This window comes from Hypanus sabinus, chromosome 2 (genome assembly GCF_030144855.1).
Source record: "Hypanus sabinus isolate sHypSab1 chromosome 2, sHypSab1.hap1, whole genome shotgun sequence".
Lineage (NCBI taxonomy): Eukaryota > Metazoa > Chordata > Chondrichthyes > Myliobatiformes > Dasyatidae > Hypanus > Hypanus sabinus.
Genome location: NC_082707.1, coordinates 39,814,950 through 39,840,666, shown reverse-complemented (window position 1 = coordinate 39,840,666; position 25,717 = coordinate 39,814,950). Strand labels below are relative to the sequence as shown.

Sequence of the window (25,717 nt, the reverse complement as noted above, 5' to 3'; positions counted from 1 at the left end):
AGTCTGGATGTGCACAATACGTCTGAGTGTATTGCAACCTGTATGGAGAAGTGTTGGGAGCCGCTATCTGAATGTAGCATTGAAAACAGGAAGCATACCATATAACAGAAAAATGTTAATATCCAAAGTGAAAAAGATAAAAATGTTGATAGAATGCAAGGAGAGAAAGGAAAAAGGGATTAGCAAAATCAAGTTTTGATACCCCATGGCAGTAATGTTCATAATGGGGAATATTAAAAAGGCACAATAATTTAAACATAAGTAGATAGAAGGAATTATTCAGAAATGTTTGAAGAACCAAGACTCCAGTGAGGAAGCAAAGGAAATACAGTGGATTCTGGCTAATTGGGCCATTGGTTAATCAGGGCAGCCACTTACTTGGGACAAGTCATAAAGAACAAAACTAGTTAAGAAAACATCTGTGATTCCCTTGATATATTTGCTACCTAATTGGAAAAGGAGACTGCTGCCAAACAGTTTTCAAACTAGTGTCAGTTGCATGAACTTGTGTGGCCATTAACGCTACACTGTGCTTAGAGTGAACAATTTTCAAATAGTGTCAGTTACTTGCGTTTGTGTTCAAAAAGTAGTCATTCTTGTCACTGATATTTGGTGAGAAATAAGCAGAACTGTCTTCCTCACTGTGGTTTCAAGCATTCAGACTTGGAGATGCCAGAAACGGCTGTTAATTACAGAGTGGACAGTTTTTATTCAATTTTTTTTTGCTTAGCATAACAAAACTTTCAATTTCCAGATACACTTACGTTTCTTCCTCTCACAGATAAGGTATCAGAACACTTCCATCAAAATATAGACATCACCACAACGTCCTATGCAAAAGCCCTTATTCGTAGAGCAGACAGGTTTACATCTACATACTGCAGAAAAGGTTGCCATGTTTTATGAAAACTATTTGTACACATGTCAAAAAGTCCAAAGGAATGTATTCCCTCTTTTCAGAACTAGAGAAGTCAGTTAACAATGTTTTTTTCTGTATATAATCTCTTATCTGAAAGAAACGAAAAAGATCCTCGTTGAATATGTTAAATTTCTGTACTATATGACTAAAAGACACAATTCTTCCTTCATCAAACAAATCTCCTACACAGAAAATACCCTTAGAAATCCAAAGTTTAAATCCCGAATCCATTATGCCAGGCTGAAAATCTGGACCGCCAGTTATTGGAGTGAAGGGTGATACTTTCGCTGCGTTGTCCTCACTTTGTCGCACCGCCCTCCAAGCCCCAACTGTATTAATAGTTATTAGACTGCAACAATATTCCTTAACTAGTTTCATCTTATTGAGGAAAAGCAAATTAATAAGAGGTCATTTTGCTTGTGAAGCTTCAATGTCTAGCCAAATTGAGGAAGGGTCCCTGCAAACTCAGTCAACCACATAAGATAAAAAGGAACTTAATTGATATTTTTTGATGTCTGGAAAATCCAGACCCCCTAGACTACTGGGAAACTGTAATTTAGACATTTTAATACAGGATTTTTTTTGTTCCAGATGAAAGAAACAAACCAGCTATTTTATTTTAAAGTATTTGTTGGGTAAAAATGACTGGAATCATTCGTATTGGGTAGCGCAGATGAGGAAGAATGTTCATTTTGAGCAAGGATATTCTGCCAAGCCAAGCAATGGGAAGAGTGCTCCATCGCTCAAGATCCCGTTTGATTTTGTCAAATAACTGTGTAAAGTTAGCTTTGAGCAATTGATCAAACGTAGGTGTGATAAATATGCCTAAGTAAACAAAACCTGTCTGCAACCACTTAAAGGGGAAAACACCCTAAGTGTCAGGTACCTGCTGCAGATTCCCCAGAGGCATAGCCTCTGATTTAGTAAAGTTGATTTTATAACTTGAAAAGGCGCTAAATGAATTGATGCATTGTGTAAGATGGTGGACTGATATAGCAGGGTTTGATAAGAAAATTAGAACATCATCTGCATACAATGTAATTTTATGTGACTTTAGTCCTATGCCTGGAGTAGATATTTTGGTGTCTCGCTGAATAGCCTCAGCCAATGGCTCCATCACTAGTGAGAAAAGTAGTGGTGATAAAGGGCAGACCTGCTGGCTGCCCCTCAGAATACTAAAATTATCCGACCTAATACCATTAGTGAGGATCGCAGCCAAAGGGTCATTATAAAGAACCTTCACTCACATAATAAAATTATTGCCCACACCAAATGGTTCTAAAGTGAAAAAGATATGGCCATTTGACCTGATCAAAGGCCGCCTCTGCGTCTAAGAAACCACCAAGCCGTCCACTGCCTGTTGCTGACATGTCTGAATCGCATTAAGTAATCTTCTGATATTGTTAGGTGATCTACGGCCTTTTACAAAACCTGTTTGATAATCTTTTATGACAAAAGGTAACACAGTTTCTGATTGCAACACTAAGGTTTTAGGTAAGATTTTAAAGTCAACATTTAACAATGAAATAGGCCTGTAGGAGGCACAATCTTCAGGGCTCTTTCCTTTCTTAAGAATTAGGGAAATATTAGCTTTTCTCAATGATGGTGGGAAGAGACAACAATTAAATGCGTGATTGAACATTTTTAGTATAGGCTCTGATAATAACCCTGTGAGTACTTTATAGAATTCACTAGTGAGTCTATTAGGACCAGGGGCGTTCCCACTTTGGAGCTGTCTCACAGCTTCCTGTATCTCATGTATAGGTAACGGAGCGTTGAGAAGGGACTTTTGTTCAGAAGAAATGCCTCGGAGATCTAAATTCCTGAGAAAGGACTCCATCCTAGATTGTCCATCATTACATTGCTCAGATTGATACAGTTTAGAATAAAAATTCTTAAGCACAACATTAATCATTTTAGAATTACTAGTGAGGGCTCCTGTCTCATCCCTAAATGAAGCAATAGTCTGAGAGGCATTTTTCTTTCTAGCTAAATACCCACCTGGTTTTTCACCATGTTCAAACAATCATTGTTTAGCAAATGTCAGTTTTCTTCTGGCTGCTTGTTTAAGTAAAGAGTTTAGTGTACAGCGTAAGGCTGTGATATTCTGTAACTTGGCTGCAGAAGGCTTACTAATATAATCCTTTTCAGCTGCTGCAAGCCTTGCTTCCACTAGGCGCTGCTGTTCCGCAGCCTGTCGCTTCTTACTAGCAGAGTAGGACATAATTAATCCCCTTGCATAGGCCTTAGCAGTTTCCCAGAGCATCAATGGGCTACTAGCTGATTTGGAATTAATAGATAGGAAAGTTTTGAGTTCGGAAGTAGTCTATAAATTTATTATCTTTTAGGATAAAAGGATTCAGCCTCCAATGTCTAGATCGTGCCAAATTATCTTTGGGCTTAATATTTAAATATTCTGCTGCATAGTCAGAAATAGTGATAGTTCCAATTGTGCAGGATACAACTAAATCTAGGAGTGTTTTGGGGGTTAGAAAAAAGTCTATTCTGGTGTAACACTTGTGTGGATTAGAAAAAAATGTGAAGTCCTTGTCTGAGGGATGTAACAACCTCCACATATCCACAAGTCCTAGTCTCCACATAAGCCCATGATTTGTTTGGACTGTGAGGAGAGCAATGGGGGACCACTTGGCACTCTGTCCATCAATGGGTCCATGAGACAATTAAAATCCCCACCCACAATAATGTTTTGTATTGAAAAGATTGTAAGTTTGGAAAAAGCACCTGTTAGGAATTTGAGAGGATGAGCTAGAGGGCAGTACACATTGAGAATACCATATTCCTCTCCATATACTGAAGCCTTAACAATCACAAATCTTCCATACCTAACTTTAATGCAGTCTAATAATTTAAAAGGCAAGTTCTTCCTAATTAAAATAGCCAACCCCACTCCCTCCCTGACTCCTGGTATTAAAAGATGACTTGATCAAATCCACTCAGTTACAGTTTTAGATGTTCTTTATCATTTAAATGTGTCTCCTGCAATAAGGATAAGATGACTTGATCAAATCCACTCAGTTACAGTTTTAGATGTTCTTTATCATTTAAATGTGTCTCCTGCAATAAGGATAAATCCACCTTTTTCAGGTTTAGTAGGATTTTCTCTCTCTTGCTTGTTCCAAGTGCACAGTTGTAATATATTACTGGTCACAAACCTTTGTAACAATCATGTGACTCCGGAGAAGAAACCCAACTTAAGATCAGCTAAGCAGCAATAAGTAAATAAAAAAAACTCACATACAAGAACAAAGCACCAACAGTGCTGAACAAGAGGACTTACCCCACACTTAAGGGGAATATCTGAACCTTCTAGCACCCCATATTCTGCCCCACTGCCAATATGGCATTTAACATAGACAAAAATGAAAACAGTTCATAATTTATCAATTCACCGATTTGTTACCGTCATGTTTAAACTCCTTCAGGCTGGAGCAGCACCGCCAATTTAAACAAATAATGAAACTGTATTAATCAAAACAATCACATTACCCATCCTATAAGATATCTTGTCGTCAAGTAATGAAAAGGTAAAATAAAGCGACTATCGGGCATGTTATCATCCATAACCAGGGCTACACAATACACTGTATACATTCTTCAGCCCAACGTGTCCACAAAAGTTTTAGCTTTGCCAAGAGAATCAAATATCTTGGTGGTCCCGTTGTAGGTTATTTTCAGTGCCGCTGGGTATAGCATAATTGGATTCCAGATTTTCTCAGCCGCTTCTTTTCCTGGTCGAATTCCTTGTGCTTCTGAATAACGGCCGTCAAAAAATCTTGAAAAATCATAAGCCTGGATCCTTCATATATTAAAGCCTGGGCATTAGTCCTGTGGCGCCTCAAAGCCTCCATCATTCCTTGCTTATTGTGGAAGGAGCACTGTGCATCCTTTAGCCACATCTCAGTGATGGTCACAATATCATACCTGCCAATCTGTAACTGTACAAGATCATCCACCTTGTTCCTTATGCTGCATGCATTTAAGTATAACACCTTAAGTTCAGTATTTGGTACCTTTTGCATTGATTGCACTGCAACTTTATTGCACTGCAACTCATCCCAATGGCTGAAAATTTGCTGGTATGAGAGGACATGACTTGAGGATTGCAGGGTGCCCATTCAGAAAAGAGATGCGAATTTTTTTTTTGCCAGAGGGTGGTGAATCTATGGAATTTGTTGCCACAGGTGGCAGAGGAGGCCAAGTCATTGAGTGTATTTAAGGCAGAGATTGATAGGTATCTGAGTAGTCAGGGCATCAAAGGTTATGGTGAGAAGGTGGGGAAATGGGACTAAAGGGAAAATTGGATCAGCTTATGTTGAAATGGCGGAGCAGACTTGATGGGCTGAATGGCTGACTTCTGCTCCTTTGTCTTATCACCAAAATTACAGAACCGCATGAGGACAGGTGTTGGCCTGGGCCCAGTTTTGGCGCCAGTGTACAATGAGCTCTTTCCACTTTAATGCATCCAGTCTTGGTTTCTAAATCAAGGAAATTAGGCAGCCAGCCCTCAAAAAACTTCACTGGCTGGCTGCCTTCTGTACCTTCAGGTGGACCGATGATTCGTATATTCTTTTTTCTACCTCTGCTTTCAAGGTCATCGATATGGTCAGGCAGGCTTTGAACTTGCTTTTCTCATGCCTGGATGCAGCTTTGGGTTTGATCAGTTACAGTCTCTACCACAGAGACTCGGCCCTCGGCCTCAGTCATTCTTGTAACAAGATTTTTAAGCTCCAATATGTGGTTTTGGAGTGTCAGAGAGAGTGGAGCCAGCTTCTCGTAGATCATTTTGGATATGTTCTCCATAACTTCCTGAATTACTTGATGAAGAGCAGGGTCCAATGTGTTAGCATAGCTAGCAGCAGCGAGCTCCTTAGATCCGGGCGAGCACTCTGTACAGCCTATCTTGGCCGCCTTTTTAGTACCTTTCAACAGCATGGTGTTGAAGCAGCTCAAAAAAAATACTCAATGTTCATGTCATTAAATCTGACACCTGAGCATTTTTAAAAAAAGTTGAAATGGATAGGCTTATATGTTAAATTATCAGTGTTGTGGTGCTGAGTTTTCACTGCAGACTTTTCACTGTGCCGCCATCTTGAAACCAGAGTGGACAGTTTTTAAGTAGCGCAGTTACATGTGCTTGTGTTATCCATTTGGAATGACTGATGTAGATTCAAAAAGCAGTGATATTCGATAATTGTTTTTTTTTTGACTTTATGCAGAAATTTTGGCTAATTGGGGTAGCTGCTTAACTAAACCAAAATGTTGTGGTCCTGATGTGTTCCAATTAATCTGAATCCACCGTGTTAAGAAAATAATGCTGGAGTAATTAGTAGCAGCAAAAATTAATAAATTCCCAAGGACTGCAGGAAGTAGCTTATAAAATACTACGTGTATTGCTTAGCATTTTCCAGAATTCTATACATTATGGAACAGCAATGAAACAGTTCTTGCAGACTGGAGGTGGCTCCACTTTGATTAGTCTTATGTCAGTGATAGAAGACAGAAAATATCAACAAGGTAGGACAAAATCAATGTGGATTTTTGCAAGGGAAATAGCATTTGACAAACCTATAGCAGTTCTTTTATTGAGGATATAATTGGTAGAATAGATGAGAGTGGATAAATTGTGATGTTATCCAGTTCAACAGGAAATGCAGAAAGTCAGCACAGCACTTATACAATGTCAGGTTGTGAAATGTTGATGTATAGTACAAAGACCCAGATGTCCTTGTACATCAGCAAACATGAAGATGCAGTAAGCAGTTCAGACAGCAAATGGTACACAAGCCTTCAAAGTAAGAAGATGTGAATGCAACAGCAATGCTGTTTTGTAAAATCATACGGGGCATTAAAAGTCAATGCACATTTATTATCAAAGCATGCATAAAATTATTCAACTTGAGACTTGTTTGCTTAGAGGTAGACATAAAGCAAGAAACCTGAAAGAACCCAAAGAAAGAAAAAAATAAAAATAGAAAACCAATACTCAATGCACAAGAGGAGAAAGGAAAAAAAACAAATCATGCAAGCAACTGAAGCAAACAGCAATATTCCAAACCAAAACTGAGTCCTCAGATCAAATCCCTGGAGCAGCCCCAAAACCTCCCTTATCAGTTCATCATATTAGCAGGCATGGAGCATAGTAGCCAGGGAGGTCTTCACTGTCTCAGTGTCATGGAGAGAGGAATGAGCATCGCGTTGAGTAAGCAAAATCTGCTCTCGCCTCAGATCCTGACACCCTGGCTTTTCACTCTATCTGGGCCGGCGTTTGAACTGACCAAAACAACAGACAGTGAAAGGCTCCAGTTCCCTGGAGAGAGGAGTGAACATCAGAGAATGAGTGAAATATGCTCTGGCCTCTGATCTAGGCCTCCGTGTGAATTGTCTAAACAGTGGATTGTACCTCGCACTAGGACCCAGCTGCTGCAAAGGGCTCAGGGTCTAGACCACACCAACCAGTGACTCACTCCAGGCCCAGATTTTGCCACCCAGCCCGAAGCCACTCACAAGCTCCTCAAATCAGCTCAGCGTCCAGGCTATCCAGCCTCACACCAGGGCTAGCTGTATGAGTTTCAGAACCTCTCATCTCCGAATAGCTCACTCCATCTGCATCGTTTCTGCGACACACCTGTCAGCTCATCCCCCAAACTTGCCTTGCGATCACTCGCCCCCTCACTGTTTACAGTGAAATTTATCCCAAAAAGGGTGTTAAAGAGTATATTTTTAGTCATATTTCTTAACTTTATAACTACCAGTGAGCCATCACACACGCTTGGTAGTGCTATTTTAATCATTAGTGAGACCCCACCCCTGCAGTACTGTGTGCAGTTCTGGTCCCCTTACCCAAGGATTTAACTACCATAGAAGGGATGTAGCAAAGGGGCACCAGACTGATTCCTAGGATGACAGGTCTGCTGTATGATGAGAGGTTGACTATCATTCTAGTGAATGTGAGGGGATCCAAATGAAAATTCTGACAGGACTGAGCAATTGGATGCAAGGAGAATGTTTCTTCTGGCTGAAGTTGGAGAATCATGGGTCAGAGTATGGATCAGTAAATCCAGGACAATGAACCTGTGAAACTCTCTACCACAGAGAACTGAAGGAGAAAATGACAAGGAAAAGGAAAAAAAGATTAAAATTTCTACATGCAAAAGCATCAAGGAAAATGGGGGAAGAGCAGGGATATGAATTCAGATAAAGGTTAGCTTTGAAAAGCAGAGCAGGTATGAAGGTCCAACTGGTCTACTCATATTCCCAGTTTTCTATGTTTCTATACTAACAACGGATTGATAATGAATAAACATCCAAATTCATTGAGGTCAGGGCAATATTTATAAGCATTTATTTGAGGTAACAGAATGAAGATAATAGATTGAATTAACAGAGTGAGAAAATAGCCCCCACTAAGTGAAGGCAGGGGGAGAGTAAATAACTGAACAGCAAAAACTAAAATGCTGTGCTGAAAACAAAACTGTTGATGCAGAACTGCTACTCTGAGAAATTATGATTTTGAATGGTATTTCCTTGAATTCAACATCAGCAAAGTAAAACATGGTCCATAATAAAACTTAATTAAAAATCTTTAAATCTGCATTTATCACCATACCACCAAGATAATCATTTCATACCCATGTTGCTAAATATTCCTAATTAGTGCAAAATGGTACATGTTTCTTAAAAAAAAAATCACTTGCGAATCAAGAGGCATTTTAAAATATAGTTTCCATCAACGTATCAACCTATTAAATACATCAATTGCAACCAGCTTATTTCAGGACCTGAATTCTTGATAATTACCACATTTATGGTGCAATCTGAATTGCTACTAGAAAAATCTATTACAAGAACTTGAGAATACAAGTTTATCTATTGACTGCGCAAAGAAAGACTCTGATCTATGAGGAAGAAATGTGAAAACATCCGAATTAAATTTAGGATTGTCAAAAATTTTAGGCTTGGCATTAGCAAAGTAACAATTTACTAAAAATTGGCAAGATGGGGGAGCATGCTCAGAATTTATTTGATGCTTCTACTAAGTTATTGGATAAATCTCATTGAAGCAGCCTGCTGTGGCCATGTAGCTCCCAAGAGCCTCATAAATTCACTATTAAAGCTGTTCTTAAGAGGGCCAGAAGTGATGGTACAAATTGAAACCCCAGCCTACACACTGCCTTGAAGATCTTCTGTCAGAAGACTGAATCAGTTTCTAAATATCTGAGCTGACCAATGTTAAATAATTAAATTAATACATTTATTTGAAAACTGACTGATGTAAATTAGTTATAACACTAATGTTAATTCCTATAAAGTTCGTGAACAAAATTCCCAGTTCAGTGTTTCAGAAGAGCAATGGCCCCATTACATCGGCTCAAAGTATCAAAACCGAGGGACCAAGCACAAAGTGTGTCCAACTCTTCAGCTTAGGACAGTAGGAGTCAGTAGAAAACCCATGGGTCAGCATGAGAGGTCAGATGCAGTAAGTTTCAAAGCTTTCTAAGTGAGAGATTGTGATGAGGTTGCTTACTTAAGAAACAGAAATGGGAAAAGACAAAGAAAGAAACTGTGTTTATAACTTGCTCTCTTGCATTTCCTTCTGGTAACCTACAGCACTACATCAACCAAAAAGGTTAATTCTTCTCGGTTTGAATAAATTCACAAGAAGAAAAATTTCAAAGTTTGCTTTGCTTCACCCTATAGTTCACTGCAACCTTAAGAGTGCTGCAAATTTATCTGTTTCAACTTTAGGATTACAAGACATTGGACCTGAATTAGGTCATTCAGCCCATCGAGTCAGCTCATCGATCACCCTGCTGATCATGGCTCCTCCATCGTCCCTTTCAACCCCATTCTCCTGCCTTCTCCCTGTAATCTTTCACACACTGACTAATCAAGAATCTATTAACCTCCACGTTAAATATACCCAATAACTTGGCCTCCACAGCCTTCTAGAGAAATGCACTCTACGGATTCACCACCCTCTGGCGAAAGAAATTCTTCCTCATCTCTGTTTTAAAGGGGCATCCTTCTATTCTGAGGCTGTGCCCTCTGGTCCTACATTCTCCCACTATTGGAAATATCCTCTCCATATCCACTCTTTCGGTCTTCCAGTATTCAGTAGTTTTCAATAAGACCCCCCTCATTCTTCAATATGTTTCAATAGATACATTTAATGTCGGAGAAATGTATACAGTATACATCCTGAAATTCTAATGAGATTCCAATGTGTACAGGCTCAGAGCCATCACATGCTACTCATACAGTATGTCAACCTTTTAATTCCCAGGATCATTCTCATAAGCCTCCTCTGGACCATCTCCAACACCAGCACATCCTCTTTTTAAGATATTGAGCTCCAAACAACTTACAATAATGCAAATGAGGTCTGACCAATGCCTGATAAGGTCTCAGCATTAAATTCTTGCTTTTATATTCTAACCCTCTCAAAATGAATGTTAACATTGCAATTGTCTTCCTTACTATTAACTCAACCTAACAACTTAAACGTTTAGAGAATCCTGCGCTTGGACTTAAGTTCCTTTACACCCTTGATTTTTGAATTGGAAAACAGCACACCTTTATTCCTTCAACTAAAGTGCATGATCATGCACTTCCCTATATGTATTCCATCTGCCATTTCCCTTTTTTCTAACCTGTCCAAGTCTTTCTGCAAACTTCTTCCTCCCTCAACAATTCCTGCCCCTCTAGCTTTGTTTGCATCATGTGTAAACTTGGCCACAAAACCATCAATTTCATCATCCCGATCATTAACATATAACGCAAAAAGTAATGGTCCCAACAGGACACCACTAGTCACCTGCAGCCAACCGGAAAAGACCTCTTTATTCCCAATCTTTTCCTTCTGCAGTCAGCCAAATCTCCAATTCATAACAGTATCTTTCCTGTAATACCATTGGTTCTTACCTTGTTTAGCAGCCTCAGGTGTAGTACCGTGTCAAAGGCCTTCTGAAAATCCAAGTAAACAACATTCATTGACTCTCATTTGTCTGACAATCTTGCCTGTTAATTCCTCTAAGAATTCCAACAGATTTGTCAAACAGGTTTGTCCCCTTAAGGAAACCATGCTGACTTTGGCCTATTTTATCATGTGCCTCCAAGTACTCCAAAACTTCATCCTTAATAATGGACTCAACATCTTCCAATCCACTGAAGTCAGGCTAAATGGTCTATGACTTCCTATCTTTTGCCTCATTCCTTAAAACAGTGGAGTAACATTTGTGGTTTTCCAATCCTCTGGAACCATTCCGGACTCTAGACAATCCTGAAAGACCTCTGCTAATACCTCCATAATCTCTTTAGCTACTACTTTCAGAACCCTGGAACGTAGTCCATTTGGTCTATGTGACCAATCTACTTTCAAACCTTTCAGCCTCTCAAGCATCTTTTCCTTAGATATTAACAACTACACTCACTTCTTCCCCCCGACATTCTTGAATTTCTGGCATGCTGCTGGCATCTTTCATAACGAAGACCAAATGGAGACCATATGACTATGGTCTTCTCAATGACCCCTAAATCAAATCTTCTCTTTGCTTGCTAATGCTTTCAAAGTCTTTCTGTCAGCTCCAAGTTCAGTTTCAGTAAGTGCTGCCAAATCATAGCTTTCTGCACATTAGATCCTGTTAGGTAGATTTATGATGAGACCCAGAAGTACTCCAAAAGAAAAATACATTTATATGACCTGCATGCTGAATTTAAGGCACAGATAATTTATTTTATCTGAGCCTCTTACAACTTCATGAGCAATGTATTCCACATACACATCACATGACAATAAACGCAAATGTCAAAATTACAATTAATATCACAGAAATAGCAACCAAAATAGCACTTAATAGTGGTAGCCATGAAGTATTTGAAAAAGTCAATATAAACTTTTCCTTTCACCAATTTTAAGATGATATTCAATCAAGTTATTGATGTTTGGCTATATATTGTTTACAGCAAGTGGTATGAAAATGACTTACAGTCAAATCATTTTAAAGCCGGCTACTTTCAGCTTTCTGTTGATGTTAAATAAACAATTACTAACATTCATAACAGGCAGGCTGATGCAAAGGAAAGTTCGCAAAATTCTGGACTGCTAGTCCAGTTAGCCTCAACTGCTGGCACATTTTAGAATTAATTTTGCATATTATTAGCTAAATTTTGTACTTCAAGTTCAAGAAGCATGGAAGAGATAGGAAATTTTAATTATTAACACAAAAAACACTTTCAAATTCTGAATCTTCTCAAAAAGAGTAGATTTAAGTTGTATCTATGACACACTGAAATAACAGCCAGAAACATCAATAACTACTATTTCTTTCATTTTATATATATATGAAACAAGATGAAGTTAGTAATTATTCAAATTATTGCACAATGTCATGTATTTTTAATAAACAGGAATTTATGATTTCTCCTAAAGTTAATTCCTTCCTTCTTACATACAAAATACCAAAGAACTCTGTTAAAATTTATCAAATCTTTAAAAATAAAAGATGACAGAAAATATAAAGCATTTGAAGACTAGGAAGAGTTAACTCTGGAACACGTAACCAAGATAACTTAAAATTTTCACAAGAAAACCTTACAAATAAAATTGTAAAAACAAATAAATTCTTGACGGCAATTAAATAGCGTATTACCTTTTGGATTTCAGCCTCTGCACTGACATTAAAAATGCTCATTTGTTTTCTGCATTCAATCATTGGAGATTAGTTGTGTCCAATAGCAATATGAAAAAGGAACCTCAATATTTAGATTTTAAAAAAACACACTGTTAAGGGCGTAAGTGAGGCGGTGGTGGTGGGAGGGTGAGTAGAGAGAGGAGAAAGGGAGACAGAAACAGAAGAGGGAAAGGGGGTTGTAAATGCATCTTCAGACATAAGCATTAGTGGTGGACAACTTTGGATAGAAATATTGTAAATCCAAAAAGAACAGTTGAAATGTCAATAGAAATTTTATGACCTGATTAAATAATCACAAGGAAAGGTTAAGTAGATGCATTTTTAATAAATAGCAAAGAAAGATGCAGTACAGCCACAAGGAGTGAAACGAGAGCAGTGATCTGGCAGCGATACAGCATATGGATTAAAACAAAGCTATACAGCTCCGGAGAAGCAGAGAAAAAGAGAAATGAAATTACTTCCTGACCAAGCAAAGGAAGCACCAGCAGCTTAAGACAACTGATTGTTAACTTAAACAAACAACAGATGGGAGGTAAGAGCAATTATAGAGCAAAATAGTTAATTTAATTAGTAGCCTACAAAAGTAAATGTGAAAGGCTTGCAGCAATTCTTGGTAGCTGGAATCAGGGTGGAGAGGCTCACTTTTAGGAAATTTTAGCTATTCACAAGTGTATTAAAAATTATTTTTATTTCTTCCTCAATTATTTATTACATAACTGTCACAGCAGGCTACAGATACAATGGAAATTTTGAACAAAGAGATACATAATGGAGAAGTTAACATTCACTTCAAGAGTACACATCTGGCTGATGCCATGGACAAAGCTACAAAGAATCTGCAGCAAGACGTTATTCTGGCACAAATGTGCCAGTGATCTATGAACTGACAGTTCAGAACATGCATCCTGTTCCTCGCTATTATTCGAAAAGAAGCAGGTGGGCAATTGCCAATATTCAAAGATGATGCCTGGACCAGAGAGTTATGGCGTGTCTAACTCAGCGGACTCTACAAGCATGTTTACAACCAGCAGAATGCAGGAAACCTCAATCCAGCCCTTCAACAATTCAGGAACAAACAAAATCATCTATCTGACAATTACAGAGGAATCTAAGCTTGCCAGCGTCCTTAGCAGCTCTAACATTTTAAAAGATTATTCGAAGGATGGACTACAGTGGGCAGCTTTACTAATTTTACTAGTGATCATACCAACTATTGGTGGGAATATTCTTGTTATCTTGGCAGTTTCTCTCGAGAAGAAACTCCAGAATGCCACCAACTACTTCCTCATGTCACTTGCAGCAGCGGATATGTTGGTTGGACTTCTGGTGATGCCCGTCGCTCTTCTAAGTATTCTGTTCAGTAAGTGTCATTCAATTTTCTCTTCCATTTCTCAGGTTCAGTTCAGTATTACCCTGCCAGTTATTGAAGGTACATGCTGTTTGGTCAGTTTCAGATGTTATAGGTACAAAGGGAAATGAAGCACTTGTCCTGCTGATTGTAAACATGTTAGCGTTTACCTAATAATCTTTTCTTTAAAGTAAACTTAGCGTATGCTATATTGAATATTCTCACCTGTAGATTATCACATGAACATTTTTCTTTTAAAGGATCATGTCCTAATAACTTTTATTTCATCTTTCAAACTTCAGAAAATTCCTTAAAAATCCAACTTTTCCAATAAATTTATGATATGTTAGCTTAGAGGAAAATGCATTATCTCAATGTTTCTTTGTGTAGTTAAATTTTTACAATACTTTCTGAGGAAGCATAATTTGTATAGCTACCTACAACACAATGATTCAGCGAGCTACAATTTGCGACTATGATTGAAAGGTAGCCATTAATAAATCCATAAAAGGAATTCTGCTAAAACTTGTTTACTGCGTGCCAAGAATGAGTAGAATACAGTGAGACTATCAGAGGGTAGAAATTAAGCAAACTACATGGATCAATTTAAGAGCAAATAAATGGCAAAATGATATTAAATAAAGATCAGGAACTGATGTGGAGGTCAAACACTAATATAGATCTGATCAATCAAATGGCCTTTTTCTGTACTGTTAAAACCATGCAATTAGCCTCATCTAATAAGTACTCATTTAACAAGATGGTCAATTAAATGAAATGAGTTGAAGAAACAAGTTTTCAATAACCTAGAGGTTAAAGTGTTTTGAAAAGTATTACCAACAGTTGCCACTAGACAGCAAGAGTACCTTGCTGCAAGACTTAGGAAAAGTAATTTGTCTTTACCGTTTACCTCTAATGATCATCTACAAATGTTCCCTCTGGGTTGCACAAATTCATAAGTACACATTAACAAAAAGATGGAGTTTATATCGGCATTAATTCCCGACAACACTTTTCTTCTACCACTACCTTCCTTGCCTTAAAATATTGTATAACCAAAACATACCTCTTTCTATACACAATCTTTTTTCTCTGAAGGGGAACAGAGGAAACTGTTTGGTACCTCACTTAGTACCAACACACAACAGAATTGTTAAGAACTGTCCAATTTAAATTTATAAAATGGCAAAAAGATTCTGATCAACTGAAACTTGGTCATAAATCACTTAAAACAAAGTATATAGTAATTTGCCATTCAGGTGTAACTTTCATAATTTGAAGAAAAAAAGAGAAATGAATGATCTAACGAATTATAAATATGAAAATATGGAAAATGCTATATATGAAATGTACTTAAAAACAAAATGAGAAGCTGAGCAATTTGGATGCAAAAGTTTGACAAAATATTGTTAAAATCTCTTGAATTCACATAGTTAAAGGATCATCAGCCTAGTATTACTGGTAGGGAAATTTCTAAGAAAAATCAGTTTAAAATACTGTATTTTCAATATCTTTAATACTGAATTCTCACTTGGGTAAATACTGCTTATTTGCAAATACTGTACATCTTCCAAATCATGTTGATTTAAGTTACAGTACACTGGCTACAGGCTGAGTAATATCTTGATTTAAAAGTAAATTATTTTATGGCCTCATTCTCTTGCTATTTCTGCAATCTCTCCTAGACCTTCAGTCCTTCCATCTTCCCAAGTAACTCTGCTTTTCAATTTTTGTCTTTTAATCATCCATAAACTGAATTTCTGCAACAGTTTTGCCTATGCCTTTAGGCTCCAAGTCCCTTAGACTAGCATCCCCTTCCCTGTAAGAGGCAGCAATGGTAAATTTAAGGAACCCTAGTTAACAAAGAATTTGAAGGTTTGTTCATGGAAAAGAAGGAAGCATTTATAGAGGAAACTGCTATCAAATGGATCACTTTATGTTTTTATAGGATATCAGAAATAACTTAAGAAATCTTGGCACCTTCATTACCAGAAGACCAAATGATAGCAAATGTTATCCCCTTATTCAAAAAAAGGCAGTAAGAATAAGCCTGGAAATTATAGGCCAATTAGCCTCACATCAGTGGTAGGAATGGTGTTGTTGGAGATTCTGAGAGACATGATTGATGTTAACTTGGAAAGGCAAGGACTGATTAGGAGTCAACATAGTTTGTTTTGCAGGTAAGATCATATCCCACAAATCCTATTGAGTTCTTTTTAGATAATATAACCAGGAGAATCTATGACAGCAGGGCAGTAGATGCTGTCCATTTGGACTTTACTAAGGCATTTTGCAAAGTTCACACTTGGTAGGCTGGTTCAAAAGGTTAAGGCACAAAGGATCTGAAACGTGTTGATGTACATATTCAAAATTGGCTGGGACAATGGTGCTTTTCTGACTGATAATCTGAATCAAGTGATAAGCCATAGGGATCAGTATTAGAACTTCGATGTTTGTAATGTACATAAATGACTTGAGTGTAATCGAGTATGATTTGCGAATACTCAGATCACAGAAAAATGGTAGGAGTCGTAGATAATGATGGTTGGTTAAATAGAGTAGGATACAGATCAGCTAGAAAGTTGGGAAGAGTGACAGCAGTTGGAATTTACTTGAGACAGAATGAGGTAATGCACTTTGGAGGTCAAGCAGAGTAAATAACAAGGACCTTCAGAATATTGATACGGGGATACCTTGGGGTACAAGTCCATAGCTCCTTGATAGATAGGGTAGTGAAATAGGAATTTGGTATGCTTGCCTTTATAGGCCAAGGTATTGAATCAGAATCACATTTATTACTATTGCCTTAAATTACATTAAATTTGTTCTGCATCAGCAGTACAGTACAGACACAATATACTGTAAATTACAAAATAAATAGTGAAAATTTTTAAAAAAGGAATAATGAGGTTGTGTTCATGGACTGTTTTGAAATCTGATTATGGAGGGGAAGGAGTCGTTCCTGAATCATTGAATATGGGTCTTCAGGTAGTAAGAAGAGTACGAGGGGTAGGACTTCACATTGCAACTGTACAAACACTGGTTAGATCTCATCTGAGTATTGAGTACAATTCTGATTGCCTCACTGCAGGAAGGATATGGTAAAAACAGAGAGCGTACAGAAGAGAATCATCAGGTTGTTGCCTAAAATGGAGGGATTGGACAGGCACAGTTAATTCTCACTAGAAATTAGGACGCCAAGGAGACCAAGTTTATAAAATGATAAAAGGCACAGTTATGATAGAGAGCCATATTCTCTTTCTTTCCCCAAGTAGTCTAGAAGCAGTTGTATAAGTTTAAGATAACTTTCAAGTAGATCTAAGGAATAAGCTTTTCTACATAGTGGTGAATATTTGGAACAAGCTGCCAGAGGATGAAGTAGACACAAATAGAAATACAATGTTTAAAAAGGTATTTTCTATTTTACTAATCCACAAAGCCCCTCGTACCATTATGATTGCTCTTATTTAAATTGATGACACTGATTATGGATCTTTGGTTTTCATATCAAACTGTATTTTCAAATATTGTGTTCACTACTCTCATCCAGAATATAAGAATGCCTTATCTGGAAGTTTAAGATGTCCCATGCAGAAGATTAAGATGCATAGACTGCATCTGGATCTTCTGGATCACAACTGACTGGCCCACAGAAGACAGAGGGTAGTGATCGAGGGGACTTTATTGGTTGGAGGTCTGTGATCGGTAGGGATCTGCATTGGGACCTCTGCTGTTTGTAATGTATACAAATGACCTGGATGAAAATATAGATTGGTGGGTTGGTTAGTTTGCAAATGATATCAAGATTGGTGGTCTTGTGAATCACGCAGAAGACTGGCAAAAAAACACAACAGGATATAGATCAGTTTGCAGATATGACAGGGAAATGGCAGATGAAGTTTAACCTGGCCAAATGTGAAGTGTTGCATCTTGGTAGGTCAAATGCAAAGAGACAGTACACCGCTAAGGGCAAGATCTTTAACAGCATTAATGAGCAGAGGGATCTTTGGGCCAAAGCTCCCTGAAAGTGGTTAAGAAGGCATATGGCATGCTTGCCTTTATTAGATGAGGCAATGAGTTTAAAAGTTAGCAAGTTATATTCCAGCTTTATAAAACTCTAGTTAGGCTGCATCTGGAGTATTGAGTACAGCTCTGATTGCCCCATTAGAGAAAGAATCTTGAGGCTTTGGAGAGGCTGCAGAAAAGGTTTGCCAGGATGTGGCCAGGTGCTCTAATGAGTGGTTGGACAAACTTCTGGTGTTTTATCTGAAGTGACAGAGGCTGAAAGGAGATCTGCTGGAGGCTTATAAAATTATGAGAGGCATAGAGTAAACAGACTATACCTTTTTCCAAGAGTTAAATCAGTAGATGGCGATATAGTTACATCAGTGGACAATACGCTGGCATGGCCGTATCACAAAATTGGAAGTCCTCAATAGGGCAAAGACCACCAGTATTGGAGCCATGAACCTGAAAACTTTGTTGGACTGGACATGTTAATATTCCTAGAGGACTCCAGACTCTCTAGGCAGCTGCTCTATGGCCATTTATCACAGGGGAGCAGAAACCGTGGTAGACCTCACAGGAGGTGCACCCTTGGTTAAACTTGCTGACAGCAACTTAGAAGATAGGTGTCACGCAGACCTGGAGACTACCTGACAAAAGAGGAAAACAGGAATAACAGCTGTCTCCCCTGTGTCCATTTAAGCATCTATGCCATTCAAGAATTGGCCTCTACAGTTACTGCCAAATACACATCAGATGAACTGCACAAACACAATAGTCAATTTTCAAAATCGATGGACAATTAACAAATTAGTAGGTAGACTGATACAATTGGAATAGAGAAGCAGGCTTCTGATAGGACTAAGTCCTTTTACAACTTAATGATTATATGAAATGTGAGAATGTTGTGTGAACAAAATATAGTAATTTCCATCTTTCTTATTTTATTCTATGAGGCCTTGCATCCTAAGTGACTCAACAGCACATGATCTATTTTCCTTTCCACAATTGTAGCCATACACTCTATGCAACTATGAGCACATTAAATTGTAAACACACATGGTTATTATCTTAGACATAATTTTATGGAATTATGTTCAAGGAAACCTTTAATAAGGTCGCTTCACTTAAAAGCAATTTCCTTTTTAGTAATCCTATACTGAAATTTTCAAAACATATTAATCTTAGTTGTGTTTTTGCAATAATTTAATCTGAATTTATATTCTTGTTTTGTTATGTTGTCTTTAAGGTTCAGTTCCAAATCACAACTGGGCTGCTGGTTATTCAATTCTGAATATGCTAACAAAATTAGTTTACTGACAGACTTCCTATTAGTAAAGCTGATTGAAGGAATCTAGAGAAGAACATAGCATAATTTGATCCAGATCTTTAAAATAAAGTTTGTTAAAGTTATATAAAACACTTTCACTCATGAAGTGCCCAAACATCATCATTATCTACATATTATATCCACAAAATATTCAGAAGCAACTTCTTTATTAAGGACTGGTAAAAATGAAGAATGCTCTACAACAAAGTGCACTGAAAGAGATATTCCATAAAGGGAGAAAGGAATATATTTGTGGATTAGATTTACACAAGAGGGGTCTTATGGAGCATAAACACATGATGGACAGTACAGCCTTTGTCAGTGTAACTCCATACATTTGCTCATAAAGATTAAAAACCAAGGCTCTTGGATAATTGGTAACTAGAGAATTTATCCACTAATATTTATCATATTTAAATATTTTACTAATTATGGGTCAGCTGTTTGTTAATTTTCTTCCTTTTTTAAAAACATTGACTTTTATAAAGTGTAAAGTGTCCAAGAACTTCTAATTATCACATGTAAAAGCTGACATTACAGAATTATGGAAATAGGAAAAGGGAAAAGAATGCAAATGGCATAGTTTAATCTTAACAATGCAGGAATATTTAGTTAACTATTAACTTAGCAATTGGAACGGTGACTGAACAACCATATCTTGCAGATCACCCCTTCAGGTTTTCATCAATCTGCTACTATTTGACAAGATCCAAAAATGATTTCCTCATATACAGTATGTTATTAATACATTGGCTTAGTCAACTAATTAGGCCATCAGTTAATCAAGGCAGCCATTTATTTGGGACAGCTCTCAAAGAACAGAAACTAATCAAGAAAATAGCCAGGATTCCCTTTGTTTATTTGGGACACTATGTCATTTAACTAGGACAGGAAACTGTTGCTAAACAGTTTTTTAACTAGTGTCAATCACGTGAATTTATGTGGCAGTTAGACACTACACAGTGTTTAGAACTAACAATTTTAAAATACCATCAATTGCATGTGTTTGTGTTCAGAAAGCAGTGATTTGTTGTTGCTAGTTGGCAAGAAATAATTTGCAGCCTGTTAACACTGCTGGCGTTTTAGGGCAGCAATGAAGTCTTATTGCTGTTTCTGTAACAATCTTTTTTTGGACCAGTCCGGGTTGTTCGCCCTGAGCTGAACCCCTGAACCAGAAAATTCCTCCAAATAAATGAGAAAAATCAAAGCCATTGTCTTTGAACCCTCTCCTAAATTCTTGATATGAACTGACGGTATCCCTCTCCTTCATTGTATTTATATGATAGATACTACCCAAAGCAGTATGATAGATACTACCCTAACTGCTTGAGGTCTTGGCACCATACTTGATGTCAAAATGCAATCAATGTTTTTGCAACCTCTATACTTGACGATTTCAACACACTACTGGGTAGACATTCCTAATTCTACTTTCCATGAATTGGAGGACATACAAAATATTGTTATGCATGTCCTATCTTAATCGTCATTCACAAATTACCTCTTTGCTGCTGGCCAACATGAGCTTCTGGGTAAGCAATATCATGATTTTAAAATATTCACTCTTCAAGGTGTTGTAACTTTGTAATTTTGATGACAGATATGAAACTACTTTGTCCCTGTAGCCTGAAATCTAGACAAATATTCTGCAGTATCAGTCTAGATTCCTGAAACCATATGCCTTAGCACTTTACTCAAAATTCAACACCCATAAAACTTTTGATCATTCCAGCTAATTAATTCTTCTTTGGTTTGGTGATCAATGTGCCTTTGGAAAACACATTTAGATATTTTTCTAAATTTGAATGAACTTTCTTATAAAAATCAAACATCTCCAGGCTTCAAAGATTTACAAGCAGTTTTCTAAATTCATTCATTCTAATGTAATTTAAACAAATCAGCAAACTAAGTCACTGATATTTACTAGCAATATATATTTACTGATTTACTAGGAAATGTACTAATATATTCATTTACTGCCTGGGGACTACTGCCAAGCAGAATCAGCTCAAATTCGCCAAAATTTGAAGCTACTACTTTCCCTTTTAGGTACTATAGAAATTGCTTTTTTTTTGCCAATGCATGATGAAGTACAGGTCAACTACTTTTAAATCAAGAACAACATTGCCCATTATTTAATTTTAAATCTTAAGGAAAGCTGAGTAAAAACTAGGTAAAACAGTGACAGAGTAGGCTAGGCAAATCCTTAACTATTCACATATACAAGGAAAAAATTTGCTGAGTGAGCAATCACTATTTAAAAATATACTTAATTTTATGTTAAGTAAAATATTATCAAAGGAGGCTGAAGATATGGGCATCTTTAAGTATCTGCTGATGTTCAGGAGTCATTATCAGTCCAGAAACATGACTGCAATCATCTTATTTTTAACAGAAGAGTAGAAACGTACAAAAACAAAGAGGAAATGTACTCAAGTAAACAGAAAATACAAATATATTGTCCTTACAAAGGCAGTGGTGACTGTAACATATTCAACCCGCACACCCCTATCACTATCTCGGTATAGCAATGATAGGACCACTTGGATTTTGGTTTGTTTCATTCTACTTGTGTCCTTTCCTATAAAAATATGTATAATGTATATTAAACTTAAGTTTTTCTTGTGGATGCTGCTATTCAATGTTATGTGTCTATGATGCTGCTGCACGTTTTTCATTGCACCTGTACACACATGTACTTGTGCAGATAACAAAATTCTCAACTTTGACTTTAAACTTTATGCTTTGCATGTTACTAATACTTAAGGAAGCATGACAATACATAGCAAAGTATATTTCAAATGGAGAATCCTTATGAATTGTTTTTTGAATATAATAAAATGAATATTGCAGAAGAATTAGTAAACACATATTTTTCACATAAGTAACTTTGCCTCTGCTCCCTTAAAAGCCAGGGATTTGTCAGGCCCATTGAAAGGTTGACCTATATACAATGTTGAATAAGTAGAGGTTTTCTAGAAATTACAAACAAAAGAGTTTTATTTATATGCAACACAAGTGAATCTGCAGATGCTGGAAATAAATAAAAACACAAACTGCTGGCAGAATTCAGCAGGCCGGACAGCATCCATGGAAGGAGGTAGTGACGACGTTTCAGGCCAAAACCGTTCATCAGGAGTGCCGAAGAAGAAGTCCCTCCTGATGAAGGGTTTCGGCCCAAAACGTCGTCACTACCTCCGCCCATAGACGCTGTCTGGCCTGCTGAGTTCTGCCAGCATTTTGTGTTTTTAGTTTTATTTATATGCAGTTTTCAGTGAATTTAAATACAAGAGATTTATATATTAGCTGTACATATGGATTTTTGTAGGAAACATATGATGAATTGAGGGAATAGGCATATATTGTTGATTTTGAAAGAAATGCTACTTGACCTGAAGTTTGTGCTGTAACAGAAGCCGAACAGCTCAAGCTGACGGACTTTAAGATAAACTTTAACACAGTTCTGCATACTGTAAAGATCTTTCTTACTTTCAGATTCTGAGTGGCCATTACCTTGCGAGATATGTCCTATCTGGATATTTTTGGATGTTCTTTTATCCACAGCCTCAATTATGCATCTGTGTGCAATCTCTTTAGACCGTTATATTGCTATTAAAAAACCTATTCAGCACAGTCGTTTCAACTCCAGGGCTAAAGTTCTCATTAAGATCACAGTAGTATGGATCATCTCCATTGGTATGTATGGTTTATTGGAATCTTTAACTCATATGTTTTAATTTATATTCTTCTGATTAACAGACACCAAAGTAATACATTTTTATTAAACTAACATAATAGTTTAAGAACTATTATTTGTAATCTTATCAGTAGGTAAAAAAATTCATTTTTTCTGTGCATAGGTACAAATATGGTTCTTACATGTTTGTACCTTTAATAGCTAGAAGAAACAGCCTAGAAATTATTTAGTGCTCTGCATTTCTTACAAAGCAAATCAATCTAAACCAGTAAGTTTAATCACGGAAAGTGGCATGGACTGAAAATTGGAATGCAACTCCGTCATGTTTGCTTTAATGAGAAGTTAAATTATGTTGATCCTAATAATTATAATAATATTTTAAGGGCAATTTAAAATTCCTGAAATATACAGTTCAAAAATGCAAAGCACAATATACTGTAATACTTGGTAAAAAGACTCCAAAATATCTGGGACATATTACCAGAAAGACAGCTCATCTTCCTGCATAAAAACAGCTCCAGTTTATTGGTTTAGATAGTACATAACAAAATGATGAAAATCAGTTGCTGCATTCACCTCATTCTGTTGTCTCTTCAATTTAGGCATTGCTATTCCCATCCCTATCAAAGGTCTACAGGATGAAACAAACACCTTTATAAACCAAACCTGTTTACTTAACGTTGGAAAATTTAAAAATTTCATGATCTTTGGGTCACTGACTGCATTCTTCATTCCCCTTGCCATCATGATAGTTATCTATTTCTTGACCATTCAAGTGCTGAGAAAGAAAGCATACCTGGTTAGAGCCAAACCACCTCAACAGTTTAACTGGACTACTGTCTCAACCATTTTTCAGCAAGACCTTACATCAACAAATTCTCCAGAGAAGGTTGCAATGATTGATGGCTCACAGAAGAACAAGACACTTCCCTGCACAATTCAAAATATACCTATCCGAAGACTCTCCAGCTTGGGTAAAAAGTCCATGCAGAGCATCAGCAACGAACAACGAGCATCCAAGGTTTTAGGAATAGTGTTCTTCTTATTTTTGGTGATGTGGTGCCCGTTTTTTGTAACAAACGTCACTTTTGCCATCTGCAAGAACTGTGACCAGAAACTCCTTGTAACACTGATGGAAGTTTTTGTCTGGGTGGGTTATGTCTCCTCAGGAGTTAACCCACTTGTGTATACTCTTTTCAACAAGACTTTTCGCAAGGCATTTAGCCGATATATTACATGTGAATATATAAGAAAAAAGGATATTAAAATACTTCAGAAGTATTTCAGCCGGATGTCTTTTGAAACATCAATCAATGAAAACGCCAAGTTATTCAATACAAAAAATGGAATCAACCCAACGTATGCTAGTCCCCTGCGGTTAGGACCTGCCCCTGGCCAAAGAACAATAATGCTGGACACTCTATTCCTTGCTGACAATGAGACCGACAAAGCTGAAGAGGCAGTAAGCTACATTTAAAGTTCAAAGAAAGTAAAGGAAACAGCAAGATAAACCAACTGTTTAGCACTCTGTATAAAATGGAGGTTAATCAGTATGAAGATTCAACATGTAGAGCACATTACTGCTAATTAAACCTTTCAATAAGAGGATATACATTTACAATTCATTACTGTGATCAATGAAGCATTTTTCTTCAATAGCTAACATGTTTGCTACATATCATATCAGGCCCAGTATCAAAATGATTATCTATGCCCTCAGTGAATTGGACATTCACCCACCAATACAATCCATGTGACACAGAACATCAAACTTGAGAACTATTAACTTTACAAAAACATGTAAAGAAAAATACATTTCAGTATTTGAGGAAAGGGAAAGAAAAACAATGCCCCAGTGAGGCATTAAGAAATTTTAAGGAACAGTTAAGGAAATGGATTTCAGGAAAGATGTTAAAGGAGAATACAAAAGTAGAAAGAGACAGGCTTCTGAATGGAAGTTGTTTCTCAGGAGAGGACAGTGAAAAGGCAAGCTTACATCAAAGAAAGAAAATTTCATGGATGAAGTCAGCAGCTGCATAACTTCACAAAGTTAATGAGATGGTGGGAGGGGGCAAAATCAAGAAGTAATATAAACACAAGGATGAAATTTATAAACCATTGGCACTGTTGGATAAAAAAAAATAATATATATCAGCAAAGATGAGATGTTGGGAGAACAAAGTATGATGCACTTTCAGATGAACCGAAGTCCACAAGTTTACTGACAGTCAAAGCAAAGTGGCATTGTGACCTATCAGGATCAGAAAAGTTTCACGGGAATACTTAAAGGTTACAAGACTGAGAAGAACATGATATATTGAAGTATAATTTGAAAAAATGTGAGGTTCTTCATTTTTGATGGAAAAAATAATATAAAGGCAAACTTACTGGAGAAAGGTTTAAAGGTTCGAACCTAGAGATCCTTGCACTGAAATCTGAGTGGAAGAATTGAGATAACTTGCTCCAAATATAAAGGCTCTTAGTGAGATCACATCTTAAATACAGTATACTCCATAGTCCTTATGGATAGAGGAAGGAAGATGCAAAAATGACATTCCTCCAGGCTGGAGTGTCTGGAACTAGGCATTTGTCTCAAATAAGTTGACCACTCTTGTTTGAAATATTAGGAATTTCTTCACTCAAGAGGATATGAAATTTTGGAATTCTCAATCCAAGAGAACTACGGAGCGCATTTCCTGAAAAAGTG

At 37.1% G+C, this 25,717-nt stretch overlaps 2 protein-coding genes across 2 annotated transcripts in view; one reads left to right on the top strand and one right to left on the bottom strand.

Moving 5' to 3' along the window:
• The window catches only part of psmd1 (proteasome 26S subunit, non-ATPase 1), a 145,903-nt gene that overhangs the window by 32,701 nt on the left and 87,485 nt on the right, over positions 1–25,717 (bottom strand). The window lies entirely within an intron of this gene.
• Positions 6,618–24,760, top strand: htr2b (5-hydroxytryptamine (serotonin) receptor 2B, G protein-coupled). The gene is made up of 5 exons (XM_059963193.1): positions 6,618–6,732; positions 9,250–9,406; positions 13,521–13,990; positions 22,809–23,009; positions 23,613–24,760. Exons 1-5 carry the CDS (start codon positions 6,618–6,620, stop codon positions 24,485–24,487), a joined length of 1,818 nt encoding a protein of 605 aa, XP_059819176.1. The 3' UTR covers positions 24,488–24,760.

Bases quoted from the DNA above. Each gene is read 5' to 3' on its own strand.
- htr2b (XM_059963193.1), top strand. From the start codon at position 6,618: ATGTCAGGTTGTGAAATGTTGATGTATAGTACAAAGACCCAGATGTCC. The intron at 13,991-22,808 runs GTAAGTGTCATT...TCTTACTTTCAG, and splicing joins TCTTCTAAGTATTCTGTTCA to ATTCTGAGTGGCCATTACCT. The intron at 23,010-23,612 runs GTATGTATGGTT...TCTTCAATTTAG, and splicing joins AGTATGGATCATCTCCATTG to GCATTGCTATTCCCATCCCT.